Raw genomic sequence first — 25,461 nt, 5'->3', positions numbered from 1 at the left:
TGTATTGTTAATTTCACGTGATATTGACACTTTTTTTTTTGGTAGAGTTTTTTTGTTTTTTTTTCTGGGTTCATGTTCAGTCTTTTTTTTTTTTTTTATTGTTGGGGATTTATTGAGGGTACAATAAGCCAGGTTACACTGATTAGGCAAAGAAATTTTAACACACTTTAGATCAGCTTTTAACCTACAAAAGAAAATACTAAAACATGAGATAGCTGTTCAGATCATCTGACTTTTTTTTTTTTTTTTTTTTTGAGACAGTGTCTCACTATGTTGCCCTCAGCAGAGTGCCGTAGTGTCACAGCTCACAGCAACCTTAAATGCTTGGGCTTAAGCGATTCTCTCACCCCAGCCTCCCAAGTAGCTGGGACTACAGGTGCCTGCCACAACACTTGGCTATTTTTTTGTTGTAGTTGTCATTGTTGTTTAGCAGGCCAGAGCCAGTTTCAAACCCACCATCCCCAGTGTATGTGGCTGGCGTCCTAACCACTGAACTACAGGCACCGAGCCCGTCTGAAAGTTTTAAAACTTTTTTCTTAAGGCACCAAAATCCTTTGCTAGATGAAATCTTATGCTGGCATCCAGTAAGAACAGCAACAGTGATAATGATAATAACAAAAGAAATGTTTACCGAGTGCTTACTATCTGGCAGGCATTGTTCAAAGCATATTGCAGTGCTAATTCATTTAATTCTCATAGCCAACATATAATTCTAATTTTATGGATGGATAAACTCATAAACTTTAAGTAACTGGACTAAGATCAAACAGCTAAGAAACAATGAGCCAGAACTTGAGCTGTGAGAGTTTTGCTCTGAAGAGTCTCCTTTTAACTACCGTACAGACTTACAGACTATACATAAAGCAGAAGTGCTCTGAATGAAATAGGTCTAGAGACTGAGCATCTCATCCGCTCAGGTCTCTGCTTAGTTTCTTTCCGACACCTGTATGGAATCAGTATTCAAGAAAGGTGGGGAAAAATTCAATTCTGGTCCAACTTCTTCAGTGTACACTTGAGGAAAATAAAACCCTGAGTTGAGGTGATCTTCCAACTTTCCAAAGCTATTAAGTTACAGAGGCAAGACTCTGTATTTTTTGGTATTTAGTGCTGTTTCTATAATTTGACACATTCTGCACAAAAACTCTGATTAACTGCTATTCCTCAGGGTAAATAAAAATACTCAGGTATTACTAAAAAGGATACAGAATTCATATTAATCATTTTTGCCTAATACTTACTTTTCAGTTATAGAATCTGCAGAGGGCCCAGTAGCATTCTGACCATTAGTGCCAACCTTCCCCACTTTCTTCACAGTCTCCAGGGCTCTTAAGGTACTGTCAGTACTACGTGAGATTAGCTGGGAAACACTGTTTTCTGCATTTGAAATTCCGTTTGTACTTGGAACAGTTTTCCCCGTTGTTTCAGTACTTCCTATGACAGAAATGACATTTCCGGCTGTGGTTGTAACAGTGTTGTTTACACCAACTTTATTTAGAAGAGGAAATGTTCTTACAGTGGCATTGATCTTTTTGTTCCTTAATCGATACCTGTTTTAAAGAAATGAACATACTGGTGAAAATTTCACTAGATCTCACTCGGAAGGGGAAAAAAAAGGAATAGGAAAAGATTAAAGGAGGAAACAGCTTTGAAATATTTGTTCAGCTAAGTAATCAAAATATAGTCACCATGGTCAGCCTGTCATGGACTACAGGTACATGCCATGGCACCTGGGTCTCCCTAATCTTCTAAATATTCCATGAGTTCCCTCATGTATTCACTCCCTTCTTATCCACCCTGCAATCCACTACCTGCCATTTATCCTTTCCTTTAATTCCCTTGGCCCACTCCCTTTTGGAGAACTAATTTCGTAAAGACAAAAACCCAGGTCAGATGCCATGGCTCACACCTGTAATGGTAGCACTCTAGGAGACAGAGGTAGGCAGACTGCCTGAGCTCAGAATTCGAGACTGAACAAAGTAAGACCCCATTTCTACTAAAAACAGAAAAAAAAATAGCCGGGCATTGGGGTGTGGCTTATAGTCCCAGCTACTTGGGAGGCTGAGACAAGAGGATCTCCTGAGCCCAAAGAAGTAGAGGTTGCTGTGAGCTATGATGCCATAGCACTCTACTGGGCAACTTAGTGAAGCTTTCTATTAAAAAAAAAAAAAAAAAAAAAAAAAGAATCAAAACTGCAACCCAATTCCATACTTGATCCCAAGCAGCTAAAGATAGCTAGAGAAATATCATGCAATCAATGCTGTCTAGACTACCTTTAAAATTATAATATCATGCAATATCATGAAATTATAATATCATGCAATATCATGCAATCAATGCTGTCTAGACTACCTTTAAAATTATAAACTATTTTAAACCAATTCATTAATATATTTCTTTATTATGTTCATTTTGAAATCTAACACCTTTTTCCCATTCTACTCTCTACAACCCATCCACAGCTGATGATACTCCCTCCTTTAACAGAGAAAATACATGAAATTGGAGGAGAATTACACTTTCCACCACTAATTCCACTAACCTTCTTGCATCTGTAACGACAATCTTCCCACAATAAACAACAAAAAGTTCCTGTTCCTATGTTAGGCCCATCTCTCCACCTGTGCCCATGTCTCAAGCCCATTGGCCTTCTTCAAAGATGTCACTCATGGAATTATCTTTTCATTCTTGGGTATACCTTCATTTTATTCAGACATCTGCTTAAACATCATATTCTCCAAGAGCCTTTTCTAGACTATCCTATCTAAAAGACAGGATAGTCACCATTTCCTAAATCATTCTCTTATCTCCTTACTTGTTACTTTTTTTCATAGCATCAATCACTACCATATATTATGCTGTCCTTCCTATTCATTTGCTTTATGTCTCTCTCCTCTACTATTCTCAATGAAAGCTTTACAAGGACAAGGATTTTTGCCTTTCTATGCACATCCCTATCTTTAGCACATAATAAAGTGCCTCATGCATACTAGCTATCCAATTAATATCTGCTGCATGAATGTAGAATAAGCTTCAAACCGCAGACAGCCAAGAGAACTACTGATTATCTGCCTGAAAGCACTTCCCATTTCAGTAAAAGACATCACTCAGTTATGCAGCCTCCAAATCTTAGAGTCAGACTTGATTCCTCTCTCTTCTTTATAGCCCACATTCAGCCTGTCTCTCTCGTCTGCTCTACTTCCAAAGTATGTTCTAAATATGACTACCTTTCCTCATTTTCTTTTTTTTTTTGTGGTTTTTGGCCGGGGCTAGGTTTGAACCTGCCACCTCCACCACATGGGACCGGCGCCCTACTCCTTGAGCCACAGGCACCGCCCAAACCTTTCCTCATTTTCATTCCTATAGTCCTAGGACTAAGCTACCAGTCTCGCACCTGGACCACTATGGCAGTTTCACTGGTCTTTTGTCATGCTTCAGAAAATTAAAATCTGATTATTTCATTTGAATAAAACCCTACAATGGTTTCCTGTTGCAACCAGAATAAAATTCAAAATTTCTTGCCATGGTCCACCTAATGACTGAATTTGCTTATTTACATGTTTACTATTCCTCTTTCTTCATTAGAAGCATCTACGGAAGTACTTAAGCACATAATCCTCTTTTACAAATATCTGTTAAGCTAACTGATCCCAAGCTTTTGACACTCTTTGAGCATGCAGTAATTCTTGGGAATGTGATCCCAAAATCCTAGTTCTAAAATATATCCCCATAAATATTTATGTAATATTTATTCTCCATGCAATATTATATATGTAGATATAATAAATATTCTAGGGAGAAAATGAATATCTACATTTTGGTTAACTGGGGGTATATAGCAGAGAAAGCAAATATGTGTAAAATTAATTCATTTAAGCTGAACAAACATATCCTGAGTTTCTGGTGTGTTACTTGAACTGAGAGCCTATCCAGTAAAAGCTCAGAGATAGTAGCATGGTTTTTTTGTTTGTTTGTTTGTTTTTTTGAGACAGAGTCTCCCTATTGTCACCCTCAGTAGAGTGCCATGATGTCACAGCTCATAGCAACCTCAAATGCTTAAGTGATTCTCTTGCCTCATCTTCCCAAGTAGCTGGGACCATAGGCACCCGCCACAATGCCCAGCTATTTTTCGGTTGTAGTTTTGATTGTGACTTGGCAGGCCTGGGCTGGGTTTGAACTCACCAGCTCCAGTGTATGTGGCTGGTGCCCTAGCCGCTGAGCTACAGGTGCCGGGCTAGAATGTATTTTTTTAAACCAAGAGGACAGTGATATCATCTACTTCTCTAATCCCTTGTATCAGCCATTTGTCTGTTTTAACAGTAGTAGAAAGTACAAAGCCAGCTGGAAATAAGAAATAAAAACTGCAGATTATTTGCTCTTTCAACATAAATATACTGAGTTTATCAGGTATTTTCTAAATGCAGGAAATAGAGATGAATAATTCACAGGATAAAGGAAGTTCAATAAAAATACACACATAAGTAAATAATTGTGATACTGTAATTTTAAAACTACCAGTCACAATTACTAGTGCCTCATGCATATTAGCTATCCACTAGGTACAGAGTGCAATGGCAGTACAGTAAAAAAAGCAAGTAACAATTCCTTAAGAAGTCTATAGAAGGAAAATGATACTGGAGTATGATTAGAAATAGCTCTCCAGATAAAAAAGACAGAGAAAAGCACATGATACAGTGTGAACAACATGTGCAAAGGAAAAGAAAATTATACTCAGCAAATGCAGTGGCTCATGCCTGTAATCCTGGTACTCAGGGAGGTCAAAGGAGGAGAATCATTTGAGGTCAGGAGACTGAAACAAGCCTGAGCAATATGAGATGTCATCTCTTGAAAAAACAGAAAAATAAGGTGGGTGGTGGTACATGCCTATAGTCCTAATTACTCAGGAGGCTGAGAGGCAGGAGGATTATATTTGAGCCTGGGAGTTTGAGGTTGCAGTAAGTTACAATAATACCGACTTCACTGTAACCCAGGCAACAGAGCAAGACCCTGTCTCAAAAACTAAAACTCAAGGTTCAGTGCTCGTAGCACAGGGGTTACGGCACTGGACACACACACACCAAGAATGTCAAATTTGAATCTGGCCTGGGCCAGGTGAACAACGACAACTGCAACAATAAAATAGCCAGGCACTGTGGTGTACGCCTGTAGTCCCAGCTATTTGGGAGGCTGAGGCAAGAGAATCACTTAAGCCCAAGAGTTTGAGGTTGCTGTGAACTGTGACGTCACAGCACTCTACCAAGAGTAACATAGTGAGACTGTCTCAAAAAAAAAACAAAACTCAAAAATGAAAATATCCCCCGCAAAAAAACCCTTCTACAGTAGTTGCCAATGATTTACTGAATGTACCTTCAAAAAAAGTATACAGAAGGTGAAACAGGGACAGAAGGTAAGATAAGAAACAGATCCTATGAAGTACTGATAAATTAATTAAAATTTTAAAGATGACAGACATACTTAGACACATATTTTAGAAAGAAAACCTTAGTGGAAATGAAAAGGTAAGTTGAGACACAGAGAAAAACTACATTAAAAGCCACTGAAGAGCAAGTGTGGTAGCTCGTGCCTATAATCCCAACACTCTGGAAGGCCAAGGTAGGATTGTATGAGGTCTGGAGTTGAAAACAAGCCTGTACAACAGAGTGAGACCCTATCTCTACAAAATAAAAATAAAAAGTAAACAGTTGGGCATGGTGATGTACACCTGTAGCCCCAGCTACTCAGGAAGCTCAGGTGGGTGAATTGCTTGAGCTCAGAAGTTCAAGGCTACAGTGAGTTATGACGATGCCAGTGTACTTTAGCCTAGGCAATAGAGCAAGATCCTATTATTTAAAATAAGTCACTGAAGGGTGGCGCCTGTGGCTCAAAGGAGTAAGGCACCAGCCCCATATGCTGGAGGTGGCGGGTTTGAACCCAGTCCCAGCCAAAAAACTGCAAAAAAAATAAATAAATTGGGTTAACATGCAAAACACTAAAACGGTACCTGTTACAAAATGTGACCAATTAATTTGCTATTGTTATTATTTTTTTATGACTACTAAGTCTGGTAAGAGACAATAAAGTTCTGAAGTAGGTACTATAGATAGAAGCCAGCTTAAAGACATAAGAGAGGATTTTTCAGCTAGAGCAGTGGTTCTCAACCTTCCTAACTGCCACATTGTTACAAATGGAAAAAAGGGGTCTTGACCCATAGGTTGAGAACTGCTGAGATAGGGTAACCAGTTGAGTGTGGAATGGCAACGAAGCCAGTTTCTTCCGTGTTTCTAGTCTAACTGCCTCTAAGCAAGGTACTCTAAAGAGCTGTATTTCATCTAAAAAGCTCTCTTTCAGGGATGGACAAGCTGAATATATCTCCTAAATTCTCAAAAGTTATCTTGATAGGGACTCAGTGCCTGTAGCTCAGTGGTTAGGGTGCCGGCTACATACACCAGGGCTGGTGGGTTTGAACCCAGCCTGGGCCTGCTAAACAATGACAACTACAGCAACAAAAAAAAGTAGCAGGGCATTGTGGCGGCACCAATAGTCCTAGCTACTTGGGAGGCTGAGGAAAGAGAATCACTTAAGCACAAGAATTTCAGGTTGCTGTGAGTTGTGACACCCAAGCACTCTACGGAGAGTGACATAGTTAAGACTGTCTCAAAAAAAAAAAAAAAAGTTATCTTGATATGAATCTCTGTACGCAGAAGAAGTTACATTGGGTACAAACATTATCTTTTTTTCCTAGGCTCTGGTAGCCTCTCTAGGATTTTCAAGAAGAGGAAAAAAATCAAGAAGAGAAGCATGTTGCTACTCTTTTTATTGCATACACACATATCTTCTACCACACCATTGCTAATGTAGAGCTCATTATGTGCAGGGCCCAGAGTCAGCCACCAAGGAAAAGACAACAACAGTAGACAAGATAGATACAAAGTCCACAGAGCTTACACTTAAGTAAGGTTGGCAAACATTTTAATAAACAGATCAGAATCAGGCGATAGTTTCTATAAATTGTTTTTGTAAATAAACTCTACAGTCATGTCCATTTTATGCATTTTTCTATGGTTACTTTTTTGCTATAATGGCAGAGGTGAGTGGCTGTAACAGATTGTGTGGCCCACACAGCCTAAAATATTTACTATCTAGATTTTACAAAAATGTTTGTCAACTTCTAAAACAGACCCTTAATTAATTATAATAGTGAAAGGTGCAACAAAGAGGAACCTGGTTAGTTTTGAAATATTGGGGGGGACTGCTCTGAAAAAATGAAGGACAAGCTATGCAAAAGAAAGGTCTCAAGGGCAAGGCTAGAAGGAACAGCATTATGTAAAGACCTAAATGGGAAGGAGCATGGTGTCTTCCTGGAACTGAAAGAAGCTCAGTGTGACTTGAATATATAGCAGAATTAGAAAGTGTTGTGAGATGATATCCAAAAGGCAGGCATAGGTTAGACACAAAGTCTTACAGATCTTACAGATATAAGTATTTTATATCTTTATCCACAAGAGAGGAACTATCAAATACTCAAGTGCAGAGGAGTGATGTGAATAAATCTGTGCATTAAAAGATGTCTGTTTTGAGAGAACAATCCAAGATGGCGGCCGAGTAACAACTTCCCTGCAACAGGGCACGGTGAGTCTGTGGAGATAAGACTCCAGGCATCTCTGGCTGGTGGGATCTGCCTATAATCATCCCTTTAAGGATACAGGGAGTCAGCAAGGAACTTCTGGACCCCACGAGGAGGACAAAAACAGTGGGAAACTGGCAAGTAGTTGTGTGTGTTTGATAAATCTAATCCCGCTGGCAGCCGTAAGTACAAGCAGCAGTGAGACTGCAAACCGGAAAGGCCTTACCTGTGAACCGTTTTGGTGTTTTTGGACTTGGTACTCAGTTGAACTGCCTTGGGGAGAGCTTGAGCAGGAGTGCAGAGAACTTTGGGCATTGTTTAGGGCCCCAGATTGAGCCACTGAGCAGGACGGAGCTAATAGTGTTCAGCTGTGGGCCGCAGGGACCCATTGGGAGAGAATTGCACGGGCAAGCTCCGCCCTCAGGGTCGCAAAGAAGGATCGGGTGGGAGCTAGTAACCTAGAGACTGAGCAGCCAAAAGACGGGGACTGAGCTGCCTAACAGCATTAACCCTCAGGGGCACAGTGAGACCGGTTTTGGCACACTGGAGCCTTGGCTGTTGCCCTGGGTAGAGTGCCGTGGCGTCACAGCTCATAGCAACCTCAAACTCCAGGCTTTGCGCCGCCCGGACCTCCATATGAGCTGTGCCATGACCCCCAACCCGCGCCCTGGACCAGCCAGGCCTCTGCATGCCCTGACCAGGAGCCGTGCAACCCTGTGTCCTCCCTCCTGTACCCTCCTTGCCTCCATACGGGCCCACTCATCTGGCCAGGGACTCTGGTAGCTGCGTGCCGTCTGGAGCCCTCCCTGCCTCTGTGCAGAACCCTTTTCCTGGCCAGTGACTACTGGAGCCATGGGCTCTCTGTGCCAAAGGCATTGGGCGCCAGGCACTCTCAGAACCGTGTGCACCACCTCTGGCCCTGTTGCTGGATCCGGATGTGTCACACTCTGGAGCTGCTTCCACAACCAGAACTCCCCGGCTGGGGCAGCCCCAGAGGAACTACACAGGGTCACTCCCTACAAAGATCCAGTAACAATGGAGTGATCCTGCTGGGGTCTAATCTTGGAGAGACACCTCCCCAACTCTGAGGACGGCCAGAGGCAATGGTGAAAAGCAATCATGAGGCGAAATCAACAGAAAAACTCTGGCAATATGAATAATCAGAGTAGATCAACTCCCCCAAGGAACAATGGGGCAGACACAGCACATGCACAAATAGCTGAGATGTCAGAAATCGAATTCAGAATCTGGATAGCAAATAAGATCGAATTACAATTCCAAGCAATAACCCAGAAGATATCTCAAGAAATCAACGAATTCAAAGACCAAATGACCAAAGATTTTGACACATTGAGACAAGAAGTTTGAGCCCTCAAAGATTTCAGAAACACAGTAGAATCCCTCAGTAAAAGAATGGAGCAAGCAGAAGAAAGAATTTCTGACACTGAAGACAAAGCTTTCAAACGCTCCCAAACTCTCAAAGAGGAAGAGAAATGGAGGGCAAAAACAGATCACTCTCTCACAGAGCTCTGGGATAATTCGAAGAAAACCAATATTCGTCTCACAGGGATCCCCGAAAGTGACGAAGTGGCTTCACAAGGCACAGAGTCTCTTCTCCATGAGATTATGAAGGAGAACTTTCCAGACATGCCAACAGATTCTGAAATTCAGATAGCAGTTTCAGAACTCCAGCCCAACTCAACCCAAATAAGACATCCCCCAGACACATCATAATTAATTTCACTAAAGTTAATATGTAGGAGAAAATTCTGAATGCAGCCAGACGAACAAAAACCACAACTTACAAGGGCAAGAATATTAGAATAACTGCAGATCTCTCTGCTGAAACCTTTGAAGCTAGAAGAGGATGGTCATTGACTTTTAAACTCCTAAAACAAAATAACTTTCAACCCAGGATCCTGTACCCAGCTAAACTCAGTATTATTTATGATGGAGAAATTGAATACTTCAATGATATTCACATGTTGAAGAAATATTCTATAAATAAACCAGCTCTCCAGGATATTCTCAGACCTATCCTCCATAAAGACGAGCATAATCCTCCATCACAAAAGTAAACCCACCCAGAAAATTTTGATCAAACTCCAACTTCCACAGTCACAAAAGGATTAAAAATGTCCACGGGACTCTCGAAAGGCTTATCAGTATTCTCAATTAATGTGAATGGTTTAAATTGTCCTCTAAAGAGGCACAGGTTGGCTGACTGGATACAAAAACTCAAGCCAGATATCTGCTGCATAAAAGAATCACATCTTACATTAAAAGACAAATATAAACTCAAGGTAAAGGTTTGGTCATCTATACTCTAGGATGGACACTTCATATTTGTTAAAGGTAAAACTCAATATGATGAGATTTCAATTATTAATATTTATGCACCCAACCAAGGGCCATAAAGTGAGACTCTGTCTCTACAAAAAAAAAAAAAAAAAAGAAAACTGGTATAGAATAGACATTTCTTAAACTAATAGAGGCCATCTACAGCGAACCCACAGCTAATATCATATTGAATGGAGTTAAATTGAAATCATTTCTACTTAGATCAGGAACCAGGCAAGGTTGCCCATTGTCTCCATTGCTCTTTAACATTGTAATGGAAGTTTTAGCCATTGCAATTAGGGAAGAAAAGGCGATCAAGGGTATCCACATAGTGTCACAGGAGATCAAACTTTCACTCTTCGCAGATATGATCTGGAAAACAAGGGATTCTACTACAAAACATTTAGAAGCAATCAAGGAATAAATACATCAGTGTCTCAGGCTACAAAATCAACACCCATAAATCTGTAGCCTTTATATATACCAACAATAACCAAGCCAAAAAAACAGTCAAGAACTCTATTCCTTTCACAGTAGTGCCAAACAAGATGAAATATTTGGGAGTATACCTAACAAGGGACGTGAAAGATCTCTACAAAGAGAACTATGAAACTTCAAGAAAGGAAATAGCTGAAGATGTCAACAAATGGAAGAACATACCATGCTCATGGCTGGGAAGAATCAAAATTGTTAAATTGTCTATACTACCCAAAGCAATATAAATAATTTAATGCAATTCCTATTAAAGCTCCATTGTCATATTTCAAAGCTCTTGAAAAAATAATACTTTGTTTTATATGGAATCAGAAAAAACCTTGAATAGCCAAAACATTAATCAGCAATAAAAACAAAGCTGGAGGAATCACGCTACCATACCTGAGACTGCACTATAAATCAATAGTGATCAAAACAGCATGGTACTGGCTCAAAAACAGAGAAGTAGATGTCTGGAACAGAATAGAGAACCAAGAGATGAATCCAGCTACTTACCATTATTTGATCTTTGACAAGCCAATTAAAAACATTCAGTGGGGAAAAGATTCCCTATTTAACAAATGGTGCTGGGTGAACTGGCTGGCAACCTGTAGAAGATTGAAACTGGACCCACACCTTTCACAATTAACTAAGATGGACTCTCACTGGATAAAAGGTTTAAACTTAAGACATGAAACTATAAAAATACTTGAAAAAAGTACAGGGAAAACTCTTGAAGGAATTGGCCTGGGTGAATGTTTTATGAGGAGGCCTCCCCAGGCAATTGAAGCAGTATCAAAAATACACTACTGGGGGGCGGCGCCTGTGGCTCAGTGAGTAGGGCGCCGGCCCCATATGCCGAGGGTGGCGGGTTCAAACCCAGCCCCGGCCAAACTGCAACAAAAAAATAGCCGGGTGTTGTGGCGGGCACCTGTGGTCCCAGCTGCTCGGGAGGCTGAGGCAAGAGAATCGCTTAAGCCCAAGAGCTGGAGGTTGCTGTGAGCCGTGTGAGGCCACGGCACTCTACCCGAGGGCGGTGCGGTGGGACTCTGTCTCTACAAAAAAAAAAAAAAAAAAAATACACTACTGGGACCTGATCAAACTAAAAAGCTTCTGCACAGCCAAGAACATAGTAAATAAAGCAAGCAGATAGCCCTCAGAATGGGAGAAAATACTTGCAGATTATACCTCCGACAAAGGTCTAATAACCAGAATCCACAGAGAACTCAAATGTATTAGCAAGAAAAGAACACGTGATCCCACCTCAGGGTGGGCAAGGGACTTGAAGACAAACTTCTCTAAAGAAGACAGATGCATGATCTACAAACACATGAAAAAAATTTCATCATCCTTAATCATCAGAGAAATGCGAATCAAAACTACGTTGAGATATCACCTAACCCAGTAAGAGTAGCCCACATAAAAAAATCCCAAAACCAGAGATGTTGGCGTGGACGTGGAGAAAAGGGTATACTTCTACACTGCTCCTTCTGGAAGAATGTTTGGAGAATACTTAGAGAACTAAAAATAGACCTGCCATTCGATCCTATAATTCCTTTACTAGGTATATACCCAGAAGACCAAAAATCACAATATAACAAATACATCTGTACCAAAATGTTTATTGCAGGCCAATTCATAATTGCTAAGTCATGGAAGAAGCCCAAGTGCCCATCGACCCACGAATGGACTAGCAAATTGTTGTACAAGCATACCATGGAATATTATGCAGCCTTAAAAAAAAAGATGGAGACTTTACCTCCTTCATGTTTACATGGATGGAGCTGGAACTTATTCTTCTTAGCCAAGTATCTCAGGAATGGAAGAAAAAGTATCCAATGTACTCAGCCCTACTATGAAGCTAAATTATAGTTTTCACATGAAGGCTATAAACCAACTATAGCACAAGACTATGAGGAAAGGGCCAAGGAAAGGGAAGGGAGGGAGGAGGTTTAGAGTGGAGGGAGGGTTATGGGTGGGGCCACACCTACGGTGCTTCTTAGAATGGGTATAGGTGAAACTTACTAAAGGCAGAATACAAATGTCTACATACAATAACCAAGAAAATGCCATGAAGTCTACGTTGAATAGTTTGATGATAATATTACAGATTATATATGAAACCAGCACATTGTACCCCTTGATTGCACTAATGTACACAGCTATGATTTAACAATAAAGAAAAAAAAAAAAGATTTGTATTTTGTGAGAAATAATGAGAGAAGGAGTGGACAACAGTAGATGTAAAAAGACTAGTTAGGAGGCAACTGTAGATCAATAAAAGGGGATGACAGCTTGGACTAGAAGGATGGAAAAAAGAGAAAGTTCAGAAATATTTAGGAAACTGAATTGGCAGAACACAATTACCAATTAAACAGGAATCAGAATGGAGGGTTGAGGAGGGGGTGTGGAGAAGATGATTAGCTCAGTTTGAGTTTAAAGTGTCTAAAATCAAAATGGAAGTACCCAGTAAGAATTGAACACAGGCCACCTGTTCAGTAGAAATGTGGGGATGAAGTTTGATGAGGTTTTGATAATGAAAGTTTGGGTGCAAAAACAAGACAACAAAAATTAGATAATCGGATAGTACATACTATAGCTTGTATCTTTTATGTTTGGAATAAATGGACAAAGAAAAAGAGGTTTCCTACAGTAGAAGAGAAACACAAAAGATGACAGAAAACAGAATACTGAAAAGACCAAAAGCAACCAGGCACAGGCCCGTAACCCCAACACTTTGGAAGGCCAATGCAGAAGGATCACATAAGCCCAGGACTTTAAGACCAGCCATGGCAACAGTTAAGAGTCTGGCTCTATTAAAAAAATAAAATTAAATTAAAAATAACAAAAAAACAAAAGCCACAACAGGAAAATATGTATGCTTTACCATTTTGCCTGGAACTTTGCAGCAACGCTTAATTGAACAAATAAGCAAATAAGACTACACAGAGGTATGGGGGGGGGGGCAAAACATGATTGCAAGAGGGACTTTACCTAACAATTGCAATCAGTGTAACCTGGCTTATTGTACCCTCAATGAATCCCCAACAATTAAAAAAAAAAAAAAAAAAGACTACACAGAGGGATATTTTCATTCTGCATAGGTGCTGAGCAGAAACATGGATTATAGCTATAAAATGTCTCAAAATATAAAACTTAAATAAAGGTTCTAATTCACTTATCATGTTAATCTTGCATCTAGATTAATCTTATGGTTTCAAAAGAAAGATTATTTTGTAACCTAAACAACTTTACAACGTGAACTTATTGGCAATTTTTAAACTCATCACAAATTTTAGCAGTGTATAAGACATTCCTGTAACAAAATTTAAACCCATATGAAAGAGGATTCTCAAAACTTACTTTTCAAGTTCTTCCTGAGAATGGGCAAATGTACAATTTGTTCCTCGTGGACACCCTCCTTGCTGTCGCAGGTCTCGGCACATGCTAGTTTTATATTTGCTGTTTGGCTGAGGCTACAAAAAGTAAAATGAAAATGTGAAGATTCTAGTTGGTATTCGGTCTTGGGGCTTAAGAATTTTATGATTACACCTTTAATTCTTTTTCACATCGGACAAATAACTCTTGTGCTGAAACAACTACCATTCCATTCTAGTTGTGAATTATGCAGCCCATCCGAAGTTGGCATTTTAGACATTCTTTTTAAAGATAATCTCAAACTGGTTCAACTGCCATGTCCATTTATTTGTTCAGTCAACAGAATGCCCATGAAAAAATTTTCACAAAAATGTATTGGTACCTTTGAAAGTCTGATACCAAAATCAAACAAAGAATTTTAAAAACCACTTAAGGAGTAGGGCACTGGCCCTGTATGCTGGAGGTAGCGGGTTCAAACCCAGCCCCAGCCAGAAACTGCAAAACAAAAAACAAAAAAAAAAAGCCATAAGCTTTCTGACGCAAGAGAATCACTTAAGCCCAAGAGGAGGGCGGTGCCTGTGGCTCAAGGAGTAGGGCGCGGGTCCCATATGCCGGAGGTGGCAGGTGCAAACCTAGCCCCGGCCAAAAACCAAAAAAAAAAGAAGCCCAAGAGGAGCTGTGATGCCACGGCAATCTACCAAGGGCAAAAAAGTGACACTCTGTCTCTAAAAAAAAAAAAAATAAAGCCATAAGCTTTGTCTACCCAGTCTCCCAGGAAATGTAGAAATAGTCCCTCTGACAGTGAAAAAGTACCGATTCATGTATCCCTTAGTCAACGTGAGGGCACAGCTCTCTTATCAGGCTTACACTAAGTTCACACAAATAATACAGAATATAAAAACTCAACATAACTGCTATAATTTGCATAAAAAGCAAAAATGTCACTCTTATTTTTATGACTCTAATAAGATAAAAACATTCATCTTTCAGTTAATATTTGAGATTTTAATGTCCTCTAATAGAATAAGGATAGACGTGTAGAAAGATCACAGATTTTGGAGTAGGTTTGATCTCAGCTCTGTCATCTACTGACAACGTAACCTTATATTTATTATTTAACCTCTTTAAATTTTAGCTTAGGAAGAGTAATTACCTGTAGTTGGCTGTGATAACTAGAAATAATACATGTAAATACTAACAAATGTAAGTTATTACAACAAAGGATTATAAACTGGCCCCCTGTTTAAACTTAACTTCTAAAGTGCAATGAAAATGAAAATATCTTGAAAATTAATTCCATTACATTTACAAACAGAAATTCATTTGAGTGATAGCAATGGAGAAAAGAAGTGACAATTTCCCACAGTAAAAAGCAATTAGACAAAATGTTTAGAAGGAATCAATGACAAATACTTGGTCAAAAACCTTATATAATGAAGTGAACTATATTCAAGATACCCTCAAAACTCTTGCTATGCTATGAAATGCTATTAGGTACACTAAACTGAGCTTCTCCCAAAAGAACAGACAATAAAAACTTAAGAGACTAGAGTCACAAGTCCAACCAAATAGCTTTTTTAGAATGGGCAGAGCTCAGTGGCTCACATCTCTAATTCTAGAACTCTGTAAGGCCCTGTAGCAGGGGTCCTCAAACTACGGCCAGCGGACCACATGCGGCGGTGTAATTGTATTTGTTCCCGTTTTGTTTTTTTACTTCAAAATAAGATATGTGCAGTGTGCATAGGAATTTGTTCATAGTTTTTTTTTAAACTATAGTCCGGCCCTCTAACAGTCTGAAGGACAGTGAATTGGCCCCCTGTTTAAAAAGTTTGAGGACCCCTGCCCTGGAGGGAAGATTTCTTCAGCTCAGGAGTTCAAGATTAGCCTGAGGAAGAGTGAAACTCTGTCTCTACCAAAAATAGAAAAATTAGACAGATGCCTATAGTCTTAGGCACTCAGGAGCCTAAAACAGGAGGATCACTTGAGTCCAAGAGTTTAAGGTTGCTGTGAGCTAACTGGCACCATGGCATTCTAGCTTGGGTAACAGAGTGAGAGCTGTCCAAGAAGTTCAGGATGAAACTATGTTAAGAATAACAGCAGTCAGAAGTGTAATAAATGTACTTACCTGAGGTGTCTCATGGCCTTTTCTACTATAATTCTGTATGAAGTCCACAAGGCCATGAACCACTGTTTTAACAGCTACCATTGCATTTTCTAGCTGCTCCCAAGTTGGTGAAACAGCATCTAAAATAAGCCACCAAAGGGATGGGGAGGAGGTTAAGAATGTTAGCAATGATTCTCTTGTGTTATTTACCTCAAAGGTAGAAAAAGTATAAGCAATTGAGCATATTTCCACATACCTGGATTAGGGTCTATGTTTGCAAGAAGCTCTAAATGAGGCCTCAGTCTATTTAAATTAGCTGGGTCACCTGTTCGTTGCAAAACAATTGTCAATTCCTGGACGCTCTTTGCAAATGATTCTGGAGATTGCAGCTAACAAACAGAAATGAGAACAGTTTTTATTCTGGTTCTTATGGCACATCTATAATCAAATGTTTTTAATTAATCAACATATTTAATAGGTTTTCAAAGTGTCTTCAGATTCCATAGTAGGGGTATCAAGGATGAATTACGTTTTCACCTCAGAATCTGCCCTATGAAGTTCATCATTAGACACTTAGAAAACTTAATTACAAGCTGTATTAGAGCTCTCTGGGATCAAAATGTAGACAAGCTTAAAACTTTGTAAAGCATAGCTGCTTTTATGCTAATATCCTGTATTTGTTTCCCTGTTGTATCTTTTGGTTTATTTTGAAAAATTAAAATAGAAAAAGAAAAAAGATCATTTATAGAAGTGATATGTAAAAACAGAGGAATCTACAAATGTTAGTCTCTAGTTTCTTTAGAATATTCTAATACTCTTCAGTGTAAGAACGGTGTTATAAAATTAGCATCTCTTAATTTTACAAACCTTATCAATGATAGACTGCATGTGTGATTTATGAGCCAAGTCACCATATAAAAGTGAGGACCACTGCTCAGGTGAAATACGAAGTCCTGCTTCCATAGCAATATGAACAATTTGGGCATCGTGTTCTCTACGTAATGCCTCATAACTTCGGAATTCTTCCTTTAGCTGCATCAGGGAGGAGTCTTCATCCCTTTTGGTAACCTAAAAGTTGAAAAGAAAAAGAAAAATTCATCAAAATTAATCTGCTTTTCTTCCCCTCAACCAATTCATTTCTTCTTTTCAGGATAGAAGAACACCTACCACATATCAGACACCACAAAAATAAGCTACAAAGATAATGCCCTCATGACAAATCCTTTTTAGAACAAAACAGAACTTACCTAACTAAATATACAGTCCTTGTCTTCAATGAGTTCAGCAGTTTGTAGGAAAGAGACTTGTAATAAAATTATAGTGAAAGTGCTACTCTCTAAGGCTCTATGTAATATTGAAAAAAAGCAATTAAATCTGACTGGTAAGGAGAGGAAAGGGATTTCAGAAAAGGATACTTCCGGTTGATAACTACATGAACTGAGTCTTAAGGAATAAATAAGAGTTCCCCAGGCAAAGAAGGGTGAGGAATAGAATTCCAAAAAGAGCAGGAAATAGTGAAACAGAAACATGAAAGAACACAGTACACAGAATTAAAGGCTAAGATACAAGCGAGGGAAGAATTAAAGAGGGCCTTGTATATTATGGTAAGAAATTGGACAGTATCCTGAAGGGAATGTAAAGATAATGAGGACTTTTCAGCAGAGTGACATGATCAAATTTATATTTTAAATTTGGTAGTAGTACAGGATAGATAAAAGATAGACAAGAACTCCCATATTGGGTAGGCATGTATCAGCACTACCACATGATGATTAAGAAACCGTCTGCCACATAGACATTACATATCTATATAGCTTTAATCTCTATTTAAGTGATAGAAAACATAAATTCAGAAGTTAAGAGTTTCACACGTCCTAGTAAAGTTGTCTAAGAATCCAAACATGAAGGTATCTGGCTATGTAATTTCCGTAATAAATAATACACACTTATTCCTAAACCACTAAAACTTGCTAAGGACTATAGTGATAACTGAAACTTGGTTAGGACTCAGAATACTTAAAGCTAGCCCAGGCTCAGAAACTTAGATTGGACTAATCATTCAAAATATTCATAACCTAGTTTCTTCATTTGGTAAAATATCCTCCAGACCACTTCACTGGTTGTTTTTACTGCTATTGTTGGCCCCCCAAGAATAAGACGATAGGGAAGTCTAAAAGTTAATAGGTCACAAGTAATTCTCTTTGGTAATCTACACATATATTACAGAGGAGTTTGAGACATGCGCAATTTTAATTAACACAATCCTACGCATGATTTAAGAAAGGGTAGAGTACTTGGGTGTAGTGGCAAATGCCTGTAGTCCCAGCTGCTTGGGAGGCTGAGGCGGAAGGATTACTTGATCCCAGGAGTTCAAGACTAACCTGGGAAACATAGGAAGACCCTGTCTCACAAGAAAAAAAGAAAACAAAGTAGAGTGTAACTTACAAGTCACAAAAATCTATATTCCACTATAACTTACTTAAAGGAACCCTGAAGAAACAAAAGGAAGAATTTTCAACCAATACATAAAAACAAATCCAAAGAACCAGATGGTGGTAGCATTCATCCATCCAAGTATGACACAGGGCAGTATGGGCAGCATCGATTTAAGTAGTGAAGAAAGATATAAATGGTTAACAGGCCTGGTCCTATTAAGATGCTAACAACATGCATCAAAATCATAATTTCTGGAAGACCACATAATTATAAAGTATATGTGAGTGCTCAAGTCCCACTTCAGATATGCTCAACCAGATAGAGCCCAGCAAGGTATATTTTTAAAGGCCCCACATACAATTCTAATGTGTAACTTAAGTTGAGAACTACTGCACTAAAAATCAGAATCATGAACTCCCCTTGTTCTCTGAGTCTATGCTCATCAAGAAAAGGTTTGATTTTCTTTTACAGGAAAATATCCTCCAACATGAGATCACAAGGCATTTAAGAAGTACATTTCTCATTACGAATTAATACAACTAATGATTTATTGTATGTGACTTTGGCTAAGGTAATTCTGAGGAAAGAATGTAATCTATGCACTTCAGGTGGCCAACCCAATATAGATGAGGAAAAGACCTTGGACAACGATCAGTTTATTTAAAGTAAATGAACGCTACCTGAGGGAGGCCTTTTGGCAGTTATGCCAGCATGGTATCCTTCTATTCACCCCAACACTACTTTAACACAGGCATCCTCAAACTTTTTAAACAGGGGGCAAATTCACTGTCCCTCAGACCGTTGGAGGGCCGGACTATAGTTTAAAAAAAAACAAAAAATTGGGTGGCACCTGTGGCTCAGCGGGTAAGGCGCAGGTCCCATATGCCAGAGGTGGCGGGTTCAAACCCAGCCCCGGCCAAAAAAAAAAAAAAAAAAACCTATGAACAAATTCCTATGCATACTGCACATATCTTATTTATTTATTTATTTATTTTTTGAGACAGAGCCTCAAGCTGTCACCCTGGGTAGAGTGCTGTGGCATCACAGCTCACAGCAACCTCAAACTCCTGGGCTCAAGCGATTTCTCTTGCCTCCGCCTCCCATGTAGCTAGGACTACAGGCACCCACCACAGCGCCCGGCTGTTTTTTTGGCTGTAGTCGTCATTGTTGTTTGGTGGGCACGGGCTGGATTAGAACCCACCAGCTCAGGTGTATGTGGCTGGCGCCTTAGCCCTTGAGCCACAGGCACCGAGCCCACATATCTTATTTTGAAGTAAAAAACAAAACGAGAACAAATACAATTCACACCGCTTCGCGTGGCCCGTGGGCCGCAGTTTGAGGAAGCCTGCTTTAACATTTTAAACTCCAAGGCAGTGAGAGTAAGATCATAAAATTGAAATCACTTTCTAAACTAGTGTCATTCAAATATCAGATATTAGTAGCAGTTATATATGTATGGCAATGATAAACCATAAATCAGTATGATAGCTATAAGAAAAAAATAAACCATTACATCAATAATACAGAGTCAGTCAGTCACTTAAGGGTAACATAACATTTCTGAAATTCATCTGCTCAGCCGAAAATACAATGTTTAAAAAAATCAAAGATTCGGGCGGCGCTTGTGGCTCAGTGAGTAGGGCGCCGGCCCCATATGCCGAGGGTGGCGGGTTCAAACCCAGCCCCGGCCAAACTGCAACAAAAAAAAAAAAATCAAAGATTTCATTTCAATTGTTGCCCTAAGGACATTAAATCAAACACTTTTGAGTATGAGGCAGATAGTGTCCAAGACATTAGTGGACTTAAATGAATTTAGTTGAATAGATTTCTATCATCAATTATCAGTTACCTCAAACTAACAGTGTGCCAAAAAATTTTTTCTATCCATACTATTTTCACTCTTGGGGCTATAAGCCCAGCAAAATAACCTAAATAATCTTCAGTTTCAAATTTTGCTATTTTACTTTCATAGAAACCATTGGGCTTTTCTCTTTCTAAGTCCTTGGGCCTTTCTCAAGACCAAACAACTTACAACAGTTTTGTAAGATCCAGAAACTGCAAGAACTCAGCGTGCTTTCAGTACTTGTCACCAACCACTGGCCTATTAGACAATGAAACTACATTTTTTTTTTTTTTTTGTAGAGACAGAGTCTCACTGTACCGCCCTCGGGTAGAGTGCCGTGGCGTCACACGGCTCACAGCAACCTCTAACTCCTGGGCTTCCGCGATTCTCTTGCCTCAGCCTCCCTAGTAGCTGGGACTACAGGCGCCCGCCACAACGCCCGGCTATTTTTTTTTTTGTTGTTGCAGTTTGACCGGGGCTGGGTTTGAACCCGCCACCCTCGGCATGTGGGGCCGGCGCCCTACTCGCTGAGCCACAGGCGCCGCCCCAATGAAACTACATTTTAAAATATCTTCGAGTTCTTCCCTGCCCTTTCCACCAAACAAAAAACAATACCTAAATGTAGAGTAGGGCAAACTCCTCAATTTTCCACTTCTTTCTTGTTTCTAAGATGACATATAGGCCATTTTCAGATTAAAGGCTTTAATCTAATCACTATGGAGAACGAGATAACAATAATAATGGGTTACAAAGTTTACCTACTCCTATGAAGTTTTTAATATAGTTCCTGACTCCTTTTTAATGTAAATGAATTATTAGGCTTCTTTAGTTCACTTTACTATCCATTTTTACACTTTTACTTGGTCAGAGTCAAGTTTATCAAACTATTTTCTTATGTTCTATTCTGTCACTGATAACCTTCATATTTATACTCTTATTCTACCAATAGTTAGTAACAGGCACTACTGACAGGTGATATTAACAGGTTTAATCAATGCAGTAGGGGAAAAAAGTTTCCTCTCAACTCCTACAAGCATTTTGCATTTCTGGGCTCTCTAAACTGGATAATTTGAATTCGAAGAAGCTTCTATCTCACATGTAGCATCTTACCTTAGATAGATGCTTACTGCTTACCTTAAAACAAGAAGCTCGATACAGTAGTTGCACAACATGACCAATACTTGTTTTTGATGCCTGAGGAAATCTTGGTTCTAGTCTTTGTACAACAAAAAGTACCAGAACTTTCCTTGAGAGGGCAGAACCATCTTCTAGTGCCAGCAATACCAGTTTCAAGGCCTCTTCTTGCATAGCTAGAAATATTAACAAACATGAGTTCATGACAAATTATGTCTGTTACAGGGGCAGTAGTTTACAGTGGTACATTACCCAAATTATGTCTGTTACAGGGGCAGTAGTTTACAGTGGTACATTACCCACAATCTGTAATTAGTACAAAAAGAAGATATCACACATACACAGTTTATTTAAAAAACAATCAAGTGAAAGAAGATATACCTTCTATTAAACAACCAATCAGAATACAAGTCAAGAGACGTTAAATAAAATATCTTTTGTAGGTATTTAATGGTAAATTAGAGAAAGATAATAAGGTAAAAAAAATAATTTATAAAATATACAGAATTACTCTGACAATAATATGCAAAGGACACATAGTAGGCACATAATGGTAATTTATGCATAAGACTTTTCCTTGTCTGTTAGAACCACTTTGTATATAATTTTCAAATGGTATTAGCCTCTGTATGCAATACCCAAAGAAGGTATTAATTTCATTTATGTTGTATTATAGTCAGGGATATATAGTATAAATTGAATGCAATCATGAGGGAATATCAGACAAACCTAAATTAAGAAATAAAGTAGTAAATTAAAAAAAAAGAAAGTAGAGGGAAGGAGGGAGGTGGGTGGGGTCTTGGTGTGTGCCACACCTTTTGTGGGCAAGACACAGATTGTAAGAGGGACTTTACCTAACAAATGCAATCCGTGTAACCTGGTTTCTTGTACCCTCAATGAATCCCCAACAATAAAAAAAAAAAAAAAAAAAAGAAAGAAAAAAAAGAAAAAGAAAAAGAAAGTAGTGCCAAGTGTGGTGGCTCACCCCTGTAATCCTAGCACTTGGGAGGCCAAGGTGGATGCATTGCCTGAGCAAATAGAATCCAGACCAGCCTGAGCCAGAGCAAGACCTCGTCTCTAAAATAAAAAATAGCCAGGCATTGTGGTGGGCACCTATAGTCCCAGCTACTTGGGAGGCTAAAGGAAGAGAATCACTTAAACCCAGGAGTTTGAGGTTGCTGTGAGCTATGACAGCCACATCACTCTACCAAGGGTTACAAAGTGAGACTCTGTCTCAAACAACAAAAAGAAGAAATAAAGTAGAACCTCCACAGTTGACCACCTCCTTAAGTTGACCTAGTTTTCATAAAGAGGACAACTACCACACATATATCAGTACAGTAGGCCTTTATACATAAGTACAGAATAAATAAATGGTCTGTATGCTTTGAGAATTATCAATGTGATAAAAAAAATGGTTCCAGATTAAAGAAGACTGAAAGAATGGTCGGGCGCAGTGGCTCACACCTGTAATCCTAAGACTCTGGGAGGCCGAGGCAAGAGGATGGCTTGAGCCCAAGAGTTTGATATTGCTATGAACTATGATACCAGGGCACTCTACTGAGGGTGACAAAGTGAAACTCTCAAAAAAAAAAAAAAGAAGACTAAAAGAATACATAACAAATACAATGGATCTTATACTGGATGCCATAATAGAAGTACATAAACACTATATATTTTCTTAACAGATGACAAAACTGAAATATGAACCATAGACAGTAGTATTATACTGCACAAATGTTAAATTTTAAAACTGTGATTAGAGTACTCTTATTACATAAGAGAATATCCTTGTTTTTAGGAAATATACTGAAGTCTTAGGGTTAAAGCAGCAGAGAAAGAAACAGGATAATTAACAAATATAGCAAATATTAGAAATGTGTATTAAGACTATAGAGGAAATTCTCTGCATTACTAACTTTTCAGTAAATTTGAAATTATTTCAAAATTAAAAGTTAAAAACAGCTGCCTATCAATCAAAACAATGGAACTGAAGAGCTGAGAGATGGATCATCTAGATTGACAATCAAATCACTTTTCCTAAGTAAGGCTACAGAGATACAGAAAAGTAACTATCCTAAAGTAACATACCTAGTTAGCAACAACAATAGAGCTAGAACTAAGGAAGTTTTTTAAAAAATGAGGAAAAATTCACATGTAATTAACCATTTTAAAGTGTGCAATTCAGAGGCATTTCGTATATTCACTATGCTGTACAACTATCAACTCTTATCTAGTTCTAAGACATTTTCATTACACCAAAGGAAACCCGATAGCCAGGAAGCAGTCACTGCTCATCCTCTATCTACAGGCCACTGGTAACCTATAGTCACTGTCTGGTTTCTTTCATTTAACATAGGATTTTCCAAGTTCATCCACATGTAGCATGCCCAGTGAACACACAAGAAGAATCACTCCTTTACTACTCTTGGGCAGCACTAAACAAGCCCCTCCATTTTTTTTTAAGAGTCTCATTTTGTCACCCTTGGTAGAGTTCCACCTCAAATTCTTGGGCTCAAGTGATCCTCTTGCCTCAGCCTCCCGAGTAGCTGGAACTATAGGTGCCCACCACAATGCCCAGCTGTTTTTAGACACAGGGTCTCACTCTTGCTCAGGCTGGTCCTGAACTCTGGCAATCTACCCGCCTTGGCCTCCCTGAGTGCTAGAATTACAGGTGTGAGCCACCACGCCCGGCAGTACTTCATTCTTTTATATGGTGGGATAATACAGAGTCCAAAATCATTCCTAAAGTCACCATACATAGGGAAAAGGGAAACTGTAACTAAATGTACCTTTATTCATAAAATATTCATTAGAAAATTTTACAAAGAGGTGGCTAACACAGAGAATATTTTGCAAATATTTTATAAAATTTTGTAACGAATGTTTTATAAGATATGTTTAGCTACAATTTCCTATTTTCCTTATGTATGGCAACTTTAGGGACACCCTGTAGTCTATATATGGATATGCAACATTTTATTTAGCCACTTATCAGTTGATGGACATATGAATTATTTCCACGTTTTCATTATTATGAATAATGCTGTTATTATAAACATTCATGTGTAAGTAGTCTTGTGGGTATATACCTAGGAAGGAAATTCTGTTTAATTTTTTAAGGAACTATCAAATTATTTTCCACAGCAGTACATCATTATTTATAGGCCCATATTCTCTACATCCTCAACCCTAATCATTTTCCATTTTTTTAAATTATGGTCATGGGGCCCAGCGCAGTGGCTCATGTCCATAATCGTAGCACTCTGGGAGGCTGAGGCAGGTGGATTACCTGAGCTAAGGAGTTTAAGACCAGCCTGAGCAAGAGTGAGACTCCATCTCTATTAAAAATAGAAAAACTGGCTGCTTGGGAGGCTGAGGCAAGAGAATCGCGTAAGCCCAAGAGTTAAGAGGTTGCTGTGAGCCGTGTGACGCCACGGCACTCTCCCCGAGGGCGGTACAGTGAAACTCTGTCTCTACAAAAAAAAAAAAAAAAAAATAGAAAAACTAAGTGGCCAGGTGAAGTGGCTCATGCCTGTAATCCTAGAACTATGGCAGGCTGAGGTAGAAGCATTGCCTGAGCTCACAGATTGAAGACACGCCTGAGAAAGATCAAGACCTCACCTCTAAAAACAGCTGGGTGTTGTGGTGGATCCCTGTAGTCCCAGCTACTCAGGAGGCTGAGACAAGTGAATTGCTGGAGCCCAAGAGTTTGAGGTTTCTGGGAGCTGTGACACCAAGGTACTCTACCAAGGGTACCAAGTGGGATTCTGTCTCAAAAAAAAAGAAAAGAAAAGAGAGAAAAAAAAAAAAAAAACTACCTGGGTGCAGTGGTAGATGCCTATAGTCCTAACTACTCCAGAGGCTGAAGCAAAAGGATAGCTAGAATCCAATAATTTGATGTTGATGTTGCTGTGAGCTATGACACCACGGCATTCTACCCATGGTGACAGAGTGAGACTGTCTCCAAAAGAACATGGTCCACCAAGTAAGTGGATGTGAACTGGTATTTCACCGTGATTTTGCTGCGCATTTCTCTAATAACTAAAGACACTCAGCATTTTTTCATGTGCTTATTGGCCACGTGTGTCTTTTCTCCTGAGAAATATCTATTCAAGTTCTTTGCCCACT

General features: G+C 39.2%; 1 protein-coding gene and 1 non-coding gene across 5 annotated transcripts in view; both read right to left on the bottom strand.

The window, feature by feature from the left end:
* The window catches only part of RC3H2 (ring finger and CCCH-type domains 2), a 73,097-nt gene that overhangs the window by 24,907 nt on the left and 22,729 nt on the right, over window positions 1-25,461 (bottom strand). For all 4 annotated transcript variants that reach the window (XM_053563148.1, XM_053563173.1, XM_053563156.1 and 1 more), the window contains 6 exons: window positions 21,331-21,506; window positions 16,785-16,985; window positions 16,174-16,306; window positions 15,939-16,057; window positions 13,799-13,911; window positions 1,239-1,547 (listed from right to left, as the gene is read on the bottom strand). In XM_053563148.1, the coding sequence (XP_053419123.1) occupies window positions 1,239-1,547; window positions 13,799-13,911; window positions 15,939-16,057; window positions 16,174-16,306; window positions 16,785-16,985; window positions 21,331-21,506 (1,051 nt within the window). The remainder of the gene's footprint in view (window positions 1-1,238; window positions 1,548-13,798; window positions 13,912-15,938; window positions 16,058-16,173; window positions 16,307-16,784; window positions 16,986-21,330; window positions 21,507-25,461) is intronic.
* LOC128580324 (small nucleolar RNA SNORD90) lies at window positions 16,395-16,505 on the bottom strand. The gene has a single exon (XR_008378620.1). It is a non-coding gene; the product is annotated as a small nucleolar RNA SNORD90 (small nucleolar RNA).

Source organism: Nycticebus coucang, chromosome 2 (assembly GCF_027406575.1).
Source record: "Nycticebus coucang isolate mNycCou1 chromosome 2, mNycCou1.pri, whole genome shotgun sequence".
Lineage (NCBI taxonomy): Eukaryota > Metazoa > Chordata > Mammalia > Primates > Lorisidae > Nycticebus > Nycticebus coucang.
The sequence above is the reverse complement of the archived record's forward strand: the minus strand, read 5'-3'. Positions and strand labels throughout refer to the sequence as shown.